General features: G+C 48.0%; 1 protein-coding gene across 1 annotated transcript in view; it reads right to left on the reverse strand.

Moving 5' to 3' along the window:
• Hadh (hydroxyacyl-CoA dehydrogenase) overlaps positions 1–10,891 on the reverse strand; it is a 41,716-nt gene that overhangs the window by 7,521 nt on the left and 23,304 nt on the right. Inside the window, exons 3-6 of the mRNA XM_008843657.2 lie at positions 9,910–10,067; positions 7,117–7,243; positions 3,890–3,979; positions 740–812 (exon numbers count right to left, since the gene is read on the reverse strand). Of these exons, the coding sequence (XP_008841879.1) occupies positions 740–812; positions 3,890–3,979; positions 7,117–7,243; positions 9,910–10,067 (448 nt within the window). The remainder of the gene's footprint in view (positions 1–739; positions 813–3,889; positions 3,980–7,116; positions 7,244–9,909; positions 10,068–10,891) is intronic.

Raw genomic sequence — 10,891 nt, forward strand, 5'->3', positions numbered from 1 at the left:
CGACAGCTGTTAGCTGCCACGTGGGTGCTGGGATTCGAGCCTGGGTCTTCTGGAAGAACAGCCAGTGTTCCTAACCACTGAGCCCTCTCCGGCCCCACCCTGACCTCTCTCAGTAAGGGTGGCTCACACCATTAGATAGAGCCCTCGCGCTGCATCAGCCCTGTCACTTCCCATCTCCTGTCACACACTCACAGGTTTTCAACTTTTAAGGAATTTTAAACCCCGAGGCCAGTTACTTGTATATTACTATTGTTTTAAAGCAGTGAACTTTTATTAAGATTTATTTTTATTTATGTGTGTATCTGTGTGTGGGTATGTGCGTGTGTGTGCAGACAGCTAAGGAGGCCAGCAGAGAAGGCTGGATCCCCTGGAGCTAGAGTTACAGGTGGTTGTGAGCCATCCGACATGGGTACAGGGAACCGAACTCAGATCCTTTAGAAGAGTACTCCACACTCTTAACCAGTGAGCCATCTCTCCAGCCCCTGAAAGCAATAAACTTTTAACACAAAGTAGAGTACCAGCATCTAAATCTGTACCAGTCAGTCATGCTGTTACCACAGCTTGAACCATAACAGAGGGAGGCCTGGGCCCTGGGAACCCAGTGACAAAGGTACTAGGGCCTGGGTGAGGCTGCGCCAGCAGTGCTAGAAAGCAGATCACCCTTCTGTACTCCGCAAGCTCTAGCCCTTCCCACATACCGCCTGAGAACTACAGGGCCCAGCCTGCCCGGGACAGGTACCTCGTTCATGTAGCCTGATGGCTTCTGCGAGGTACGGCACCAAAAGGCGGTTCACAATAAACCCAGGAGTGTCCTGTTACAGAAGAGAGAAAAAGACAAGTGACTTTTCATTGAAGTTGGCCTTCTGTGAAGCACCTGATCTCCTTATTCTGAATTGTTCTGCCCACACTTACACTATACACATTTTCCAAAATGTGCTACGAGATGCTTCTAGCTCACATGGTGATACTCCCTCTTCTGTCCCACTTCCCTTTCAGGAACCTGGAGGTGTCCACCTTGACCACTCCTCCAAGGAGCAGCGCTTCCAGGCCCAAGGTGCCATCCCTGGATCCACTTGGTGTGTCTCACCTCGCAGCACACTGCAGCACACTGCAGTACACGTCCCAGTGTCGTCAACTTAGGAGCAGGTGCCAGGCAGGCTGGCTTTTCCCAGCAGGGTGCCACACAAACACCATCAAAGCACCTCACCATGAAATGGCTCCTGCGCTGCTCTTCTTCCTCTGACTCCTGCTCCACAGTGCACCCAACTGTCTCTCTGGGACTCAGGGTAGGATTTGGATTTTACCTGCTGATCACCCTCAAGAGCTTAAGAAGGCTGGGTTGGGGTTTTTAGTGGCTGGTTTTTACCAAAAGGCTCTGATCTGAGGGCAGAAAGTCTCCTCTGGTCTGGGCCTTGCACTCTGGCCCAGCACATACCCGACACTCTACTAGGTGTGGAATGGAAATTGGCCAGGCTCCAGTACACTCAGGGCTTCGCCGGCTTCACACTTTCACAAACTCGGCAGTGAAGAAACCGGATCCAAATGCCCTTCACCTCTGTATGCTGAAAGCAAGCCCCACCACTGGCAGACAGGGCAGAGATGTACCAACAAGCTCTGGCAACTTAACCAAGATCATACTAACAACACAGCATTGTTTCACTGTTTTTATCATAGCTAAACATATACCTCAGTGTCAGGCTTACTGTAGAAACAGGACAGAGAACCTGTACTATGTATTACATACTATACATAGTTGTACTTGCCCTATCTTTAAACAGCTGGCAGCCCAGCATGTCTGTTTACATTACCACAAACATGTATCATGTTGTACTGTGACTTCAGAATGGCTATGATGTCCCCGGGGCAAAATGAACATCCTAGTTCCATATACAATCTTTTTAAAAATTTTTATTTTATTATTTTTAATCTTATGTGTATTAGTGTAATACCTGCATGTACGTGGGTGCACTCACGTTGTGCAATGCCTGTAGAGGTCAGAAAAGGGAATCAGATCCCTTGGGGAGCTGGAGTTAAAAACGCTGTTGGTTCCACGTGGGTGCTGAGAATCAAACCCGGGTCCTCTGCATGAGCAGTCAGTGTTCTTAACCACTAAGCCATCGCTCCAGCCCCTCCATATATAATCTTATAGGACCACTGGTACTTGTGTCATCTGTCACTGACATTGTCACGTGGCACGTAACTGTACTCACTGTCTTTTATGGAGAGGTTATGATCCTTGTTCTGTGTGGCTGACATATGTTGTCTGGAAATGCTTCTTCAAGAACCTTCTAGAAACCCTAGAAACCTTCAAGACTGCACCTACAGAGGCTCTGCTCTGGGACCACTGTATCGCAGCAGTTGCTGCTGACGCTAGGAGTCAGCATTCCCCATGATTAAGTGGTAAGAGGAACCCGGCTTTCTTGCCTTACATTCATCCTCTACCTTCTAGTTGGGACACATGCTGATGTGCTTTCTAATACAATTATTATTTTCTCTCACTGATACAGGATAAATAAGGAGAGTGCAAGCACGTTAGTGTGATTAAAAATTAAAACTCAGGTGATTAGCTAAAAAGCTAAACAAAACTGGATATAAAAAAGAGACTCCTTAATTACCTACCCAACCTCCTGACTAGTGGACCAGCATGTGAGTCTGCTGTCTATATGGTTTGTTCAGAGAATTAATGAAAATATGATTATTTGGGGGATTTAATAAAATACTGAGTTCAAACTTAAGAATATTTTAGAAAGCAAGTCTTAGAAGAAATCATAATGGTGAGACATCATACTCAAAAAAGTTATTGAGTGACTCACAGAACTCTGAATGGTGGAATTCTTTGTGATGCACATCGGCCTTTCACAAACTCTGCGAGTCATGCAGAAGCATAGCACCTAAGCTTGGGTGAGAGAAGCTGAGCATGGCGTGGTTGTTGGGGGGCAGGGTATCTTAAGAAAGGGAGTGAGAGTTTGAGGGTCAGGCTTGCTTGCCACACAACCATGTCATCTTACAGAAAACCACTTCATTGATGCCACACTGGCCAGGCTGGTCTCACTATTTCCCTAACCATCTGTAGCATTTTTTCCAAATAGCCCCTGGTTTTCTGCTAGGGCTGTGTGTCCACCAGACTATACCTATACAGGGTTCCAATTTCCACCCATCAGAAACAGTTGAAACTGATGGGGCAACAGAAATTGTTTCCAAAACACAACTGCTCATCAACAGACAGAAGTCAGAGCCCAGACAGGCCTGTCTTCTGTTCAGCTGAAGCTTGGGATCCACTCAGACCTCAGACTACACACCTGGTGACACTGGGCAGCACCAGGCATGGCTTAGGAGATGGGTTTCCTGGCCCACAAGCTGGAATGGAGACCCAGCCTGCCCTTCCAGCCCATAGACAGGCCTGCTATAACCAGTGCCCAGCTTCCCACACCATCCTATTAGAAGTATTCTAGAGTAGTAAGTTGGCATCCACAGAAAATCACCTCTTTCCCAGATCACCCAGAGTTGGATGCTGTTTGTCCCCCCAAGGGTTCCTATGGTGGGAGTTTGGTCCTCTGGGAGATGACACAGCACTCTTAAGAAATGGGTCCTTGGGTTACTGAAGACACTGCACTCAGAAGGGAACACTGGCCTCCTAGCTTCCCAAAGGACCTGACCTATGTATCTCTCTGACTTACTGTATGGAGATGTGATCCTTCCTCCTGAGTGCTAGGTGGGCCACTGTGACCCCACTAGCCATGGATCCTCACAAGAACTAAATTGATGCTGGCATTGTGTCCTTGAATTTCTAAACCTGTAAGCTAAATAAATGTCTCTTCTTTATAGTTAGCTGCCTCTGGTATTTTACTACAGTAACAGAAAATGGGCAAATACACTACTCATACTCTACCTTGCAAGAAACAGGATGCTTTCCCAAGGTTTTACAAAAGTCGACCAGAGATTCAAATGTTTTCTGGCTGGTCATTGGTGTTTTAATGACCTGGAAATGCAAAGCATAGGATTAGGACTAGACAAGGCAAACAAGTACTGCAGAATGGGTCAAGGAAACACTGATCCAAAGACTCCATAAGGTGGCAAAAACAACTTTAGTTTTAGCACGATAAGGATCTCAAGCCAAAAGCAAAATGTTTACCAAAATGTCTGTATAACCCAACAGGAGAACCACAAAATTAACAGAATCAGGAACTAAAACACAAGTGTGCATTGGTGGGAGGGAGCAAAGGAGTTTTACAAGTATTGTCCTGCCGATGTCCTGAAGTCAAATCCCCCTGGGATGTTGGGTACTCCGTTCACCTTCAGGAGCTGAGGTGAAAAGACAGACTAGGGGTAAAGCACTAGTAAGGCTCCTAGTGGAGAGGAAGTGCTCAGGAAAGAATGGCTCTGCTTCCTGTTCAGCTGTCCTTCATCACTGCAGGGTGGAAAGTGGTGCGGGTGGAAAGCATGGTCAAGGCTCTGCATGCATCCACCTTCTACTACAGGTGAGAAGGGGTGATGTGCGAGTCACAGCCTCCAGGACTCCTAGATGCACATTCCTCCTTCTGCTCCATCTGCTCCCACACAGGCCCACCACCCCCTGTGCTTCAGAACAGGGTCCTCAAAGGGTAAGTTTCATTTCCACAGCGATGGCCAGGGAGTGTGTATGTGTCGGGGTGGTACTGCCACCAGTCTGACAACCCTTCTGACTTTCCCTGCAGTGCACATGGGGTACAATTGCCATTTCAGTGGCATCTAGAAGCAGTGGCACCAAGCATACGGCAACCCTCATAAATCACCTGACCCAGGTGAACTGCACACATCACATGCACAAGCGTGTACACACACATTTTACATGGCAGTAAAGAACTTCAACTAGAGTCACGGTGAGCAGGCCTGGCCTGGCTTCCACAGCAGACCTTTGCAGCTGCCTGCTCTCTTCTGTGACACGCCAATCATGACACTTGGATGTCTCCCACATCTCAAGGACAAATGGCTTAATCAGCCAAGGTCTGTGGGAAAGAAAGGAGCTACATGAAGGCAGCCCAGCCAGAGGGATGGCAAGATCTGACACTGTGGGAAGCAAGCGAGTGGAGAGAGAAACAAGCACCAGGAGTCAGAGGGGAAGAATAGGACAGAGTAGGCCAGAAATTCCCGTGAATAGCAATCTTTGAGACGTTCCAAGCCAGACTTCGATCAACTTAAGCTGAGGCTTAAAGGAGTTACTGACTGAAGGAGCACCGTCTGATGTCTTTGTAAACAGAAGGTGTGCTGTTTAGCGTCTGTCAACTTGAGACAAACTAGAGTCACCTGGGAAGAGGGTGCCTCAGTTGAGAAACTGCCTCCATCAGATTGGCCTGTGGCCATGTCTGTGAGGCATTTTATTAATGGTAATTGATGCAGGAGGACCCATCCACTGTGGGCAGTACCATCCCTGGGCAGCTGGGCTTGGGCTTATATAAGGAGGATAACTGAGCAAACCAGGGGATACAAATCAGTAAGTGGTGTTCCTCCATGATCTGTGCTTCAGTTCTGCCTCCAGGCTCTTGCCCTGGGTTCCTGCCTGACTTCCCTCAGTGATAGCTTGCCACTTGCAAGTGTATGCTGCAGTAACCCTTTCTTTCCCAAGTTGTTTTTGGTCAGAGTGTTTTGTCATAGCAATACAGAAACACATTAATACAGGAGCAGTATATGGCCATCTCTTCATTCAACAGGGAGCATCATGCTACAGATAGTCTATTGTTCCAACAAGTCCATCCCAAATGAAGGTAAGGACTCAGGCACACGCTCCCATTCATATTGATGCTCACGTCACCAGCAGCAGCACACACATGGAAGCCGACTCTCAACAACCAAAGCCGAAGAGGATGGAACACTTTCACAGAATACTTTCTAGAAAATGGTAACATTTGCTAAGTATTAGCTACTGACAAGAATCCATTTCTCAAAAAAACCTGCAGTTGAAAAGATTATTCGTCTCTACAGAATGTGTCTTTATCTTCAAAATTCAAACATATATGACACAGTAACTGAAATTTAATCATTAAGCACTGAAATGTGATGTCACTTTCAGGGTAAGCCTAAGTGCTGTCTTCCTTGCCCTCAACCCTCCACTGCTAACTTCTTTAAAACTAGACTTAGGAACAATGTCAGCGGGACAGGTGAACCCTTATAAAAATGTTCAGAATGGCCACTCAATAAAAGTGCAGTGGTGGTAACTGATTAAACATGCTTATACTGGGGACCAGCAGTGGGGAGATAGAAGAGGGCCGGAGCGGAAGTCAGCAGTGAACAGACAGATGCGACCCATACTCCCAGAGGCCCCAGCCAATCTCTGGAGGTTTGCCTGGCTCCACAGGGCAGCGTCCCCCACACTTCGCATGATAATAACTCTGAAACCTCAGACCAAATGCTGTTTTAATAGCGGTAGCTCCTTATAACCTGTAATTAGCCCCTATAAAGGGCAAGTTGCCACCTTTCAAGTGCAAATTATCTACTGTGACTCCATCTCCCCAAACTGAGTCTCCCAGAAAGCAGTAAGCAAGGAGAAGCAGCCCAAACAGGAATGCTGGCAAGGCCTGCTTGGCCCCTCCACCTCTAACCTGTGAGGTCAGAAGGCTGCAGCAGCTGATCCTAATAGTCCCCATCACAGCATGGGGATACACCTCACCTGGGACGGTGCTAGAGCACAGCCGCACAGGGCCGAGAATTCGTGCCAGAAGTGATGGCCAAGCTACTGCACTATGTCTGGCAAGAACTGGCACTCCAGCAGGGACAAGCTGGCCTCAGCAACACAATGTAAACAGGCCCAGTCGCCCAGTCTCCCCTCTCCTCTCACCAAGTCAGTGGCCATCAGTGCTGCCTCCCAGGCTGCTGTCCCTTCCAGCACTGCCGTCAGCTCTGGCACAAGCCTGGCAAGGGCATTCTAGACCTTCAAAACAGGCCCATAAAGAAACAAAGTCCTCCAAAGTATTAGTTGCCTTTCTTTCTTTGGCCCTAAAGGGGACAAATCTGACAACACAAGCAAAGGGGCAAGCCTCCAGCTCCTGAAAATCTACCCAGCATAATCTCCACCACAGGAGGGCTGCTGTGACTCAGCAGGCATGCCAGAGTGAACACACACTGGAGCAGATGCCCACTGACCTCCACGAGCTTCATCATGGGGACCGGGTTGAAAAAATGCAGGCCAGCAAATCGGTCTTGTCTGGTGGTAGCATTGGCTATACTTGTGATCTGCAAAGAAGAAGTGTTGCTGGCAAAGATGGTGTGTCTGTGGAGAGAAAAACAGTGAGACCAAATGAGTTCCGCTGTGCAGCACCGCGCTCAGCAGCAGACACGAGAGGCCCAAAGCAAGCAGTTGCGTTCCCACATAAATTGTGATATTTTAAATGAAGTTGCCTGCTCCTTAGAAAAAATCTTCGCCAAGCTTTCCTGAATTTTCAGAAACTAAATTTCTCTTGTCTGCATGGATTAATTTTTGTGACATGGGAGGGAAAGAGAAGCAGCTAAATGAACCTCACAGAATGAAACTCTAAGTGATCAGACACATGAGAAAAGAGGGGTCAGACACGTACACAAGACCACAAAAACCATAAACAGAAATCCTCAGGGAGAAGCATCTGCGGCAAATGTGCACGTGACATTTTCCCCTCAAGTGCAAAACTCTAACTTTTCTGTTAGACGAGAATGGAAATGAAAACCGAATACTCTGAACTTAAGGAAATCCTATGACAGAGACAGTCTGCAAAAGGAGGGTGCATGTGTGCACATATGTTCATGGTATTCTGTGCACAGATGTATATAACAGCAACTTATTAACTTACAAACTTCATACTGGCTTAAACAAAATCTCACTATTCTCTTTTTTTCCGTTTCAAAATTTAATTCATTAAGACCACAGTAAATAGGGAGTGCAGAGGGCAGGAGAGAGAACTCATGAGTAGGGCTTATAGGTTTTCCCACAGCACCACCTTGTGGATACTCTAACAAACCAGCCTGGTGCCAACTACCTAGGGTAGGATCTGGTCTTAGTACCCAAGGGCAGTGGTCCTTACTGACCAGGGTCTCTCTGGGGTTCCTGCTTATCTAAAGGCATTACTACAGTCTGCCCAAAATCAGGGGCAGGCAGGAGAAAGCCCCTGGGGAAAGAAGAAATCAGTGATTTGGAAAGGAGAGAAAGGAGAGGCCGATCCGGGTATGGTAGTGCACGGTGTAATCTCGGCTGGGAAGGGAGACCATGAGTTGGAATTGGTTATCTTGGGCTACAAAGGGAGACCATGTCTTTAAGAAAGAAGCCAGCGGGAGGTGGCTGGAGAGTGGGTGGGCAGTGAAGGATGAAGGTCCTCCTGCATCGTCAGCTCAGGGCAACCTGCTTTCAAGGCAGGCTATTTAAAACCCAAGTAGGGACTTCTCCTTTTTAAGGATTTAAATTTTAGTCTTCTCAGTGTCTTGTTTCTTGGTCTACTGGGAAAATGTAACCTATCCCCAAACAGAGATGGCAACTGTGACGGTTAACTTTGATTATCAGTTTGACTGGATTAAGAAACACTCGGCATTAGTAGAGCTGGCCTTTGGGTGTGTCAGAGAGGGTCAACTGAGGGGCAAGACCCATCCTGAAAGTGAGGCACCCTCCTAAGCAGAATGAAAAAAGAAAAAAGGGGAAAAGGCCAGCTGGAGCCACACTCCCTACTCTCTGCTTCCTGATCCCCGACGGCCAGAAGCTGGTTCTGCCTCTGCGCCTCCTCCATGGCTCCTCCACGGATCATATCCCCCGAACCATGACCCAAAACAAACCTTCCTCTCTTAAGTCGCTTCTTGTCAGCTGGTCACAGCGATGAGAAAGGAAGTAACACAGGGATGGGCACAGCCCCACTGTATAGGACACAGCTGGGCACTGTCTGCTAAGCATATGTAAGCTATGTAGAGCCACACGGATGCAGGGACAGCTATCGCCCAAGGCTGTGCAAATGGCTCCACACCACCCCAAAGGGGAAAAAGGACTTTTCCAGACAGGTGTTCCAGTCAGCATGTGGTACCTTTTCACTGGACATTTGAAGGATCACTTGCCTACAAAGAGGAGACTCTGGCTCACTCTATAAAATGACCTGACTTGACTTGGGTCTGCGTGGCTACAGACCACGGGCACACTCTGCCAGAAGAAGGCGAGCATCTCTGGAAGCCGACCCCTGCCCTGCCTCTCCCAATCAGGTCTAACTGGCTCTGCTCCTGCCAGGTCTCAGGCTGCCTTCCTCCCGTACAAACGCACTGTGTCATTAAACACACCTCACTATCTTAGGTTCCACAGAAAATACATCCTCACATTTTCCCAGACCACCTTTTGTTTTTCTTTCTGACACTCAAATGTGGGGGGTATGGGGGGGGGCTACTTATCTCTTAGAAGTAGTCAAAGAAAACTGTGAGCACAAAATCATTAGCAATGACCCCAGGTCCCAGGCCTGAGTACTGAAGAGACAAGAGAGAAGGAGAGGGCTGGTTGTGGGTGTGAGGACAGCAAAGGGTCCTCAAGTCCACGCTTTGTGGACGGGGGAAGCAGGACTCAGAACCTGGATGAGCTTTTCATTCGTCTAATACTGCTGCCAGGGAAGCCATGTGACTTCCCCTGTGTGATCTCATCAAAGCTTCCAACAGGAACTTTACCACTTGAACATATTTTCTGCCTTCACTGTAACCTAACTGTACTTAGCAGTAAGTATAGCTCAGTAAATCTTCTAAAAACAAAACGAAACTGAAAAAAAAAAAAACCCTCTCAAGAACACACTCAAATGGGAGTAAACTAAAAGGTAAAGAGATTGGAGAAGGGTGACTGAAGGCCAAAAGCAAGCCATATCGTGGGTGTGCACTCTATGGACTGTGCCTTTCCTTCTAATGTCACAGCTACTGAGCCTAGCGTGGTATATGACATCCAGAGTCACATACTCTGCGGCGAACTTGTCCAGTCTTTGGAAGAGCTCGTTCTTCACTTTCAGATTCTCCACAATGGCCTCCACCACCAGGTCTGTGCTGTGGACAACGGAAGCTGCATCTGTGCTGGTTGAGAGGCTACTCAGGGTCTTCTCCACAAATGCACTGCCAGCCTATGTAGAGAGGAAAAAGAAAGAGCAATTACTGGGCCCTACTGCTAAGGCAGAAGGAAGGAGGAGGGCTTGAGAGACCAACACAGCCAAATCCAACAGCAGTCGCCTGGATCTCTGAGACAGCAAACTCCCAACAGTTCTGCAGAGGGACAAGCGCCTCCGTGTGCCTCTAGACAACAGGGCAGGAGAATGCTTATGCACAAACCCAATGTTCAGCCTCTAACACTCTCCTCTGTTGGTGGTGGTCTTTCCACTTAGTCTGCTCCAGTTACTAGACTATCTATATGCAGCACCTGGACTGACTTGCTGCATCTGTTCTAAGTGTATTCATGAAGCCTGCAATTTGTCCTTCCCAAAAGGAAAAGGGTTCAGCTCACTGCCATTTATTAGTCTAGATGGTGCTGGCTACGCTGCTCTAACAGGAAGCAGATGGGATCCAAATTCAGTAGTCATTCATCAAAGTAACAATCATTCCTAATGTGCAGCAACTAATGCTTAAAGACCAACTGGTGTTTAAAGACAGCCACTGCACTCAAAGAGCTGGCCATCTAGGCCTTTCATTCTTTTCCTGTGATTCCAAGTTTGCAAAAACAGACCTTGGGGGCAGGGAAGAGAGGGGGAAGGGAAAGGGGAAAGGGGAGAGGGGAGAGGGGAGAGGGGAGGAGGGAGAGGGGAGGAGGGAGAGGGAGAGGGAGAGGGAGAGGGAGAATGGTGGCACATGCCTTTAATCCCAGCACTTGGGAGGCAGAGGCAGGTAGATCTCTGTGAGTTTGAGGCCAGCCTGGTCTACATAGTGATTTCCAGGACAGCTGGGACTATAGGGA

The sequence above is a fragment of the Nannospalax galili genome, unplaced genomic scaffold, assembly GCF_000622305.1.
Source record: "Nannospalax galili isolate Female #2095 unplaced genomic scaffold, S.galili_v1.0 scaffold571, whole genome shotgun sequence".
Taxonomy (NCBI): domain Eukaryota; kingdom Metazoa; phylum Chordata; class Mammalia; order Rodentia; family Spalacidae; genus Nannospalax; species Nannospalax galili.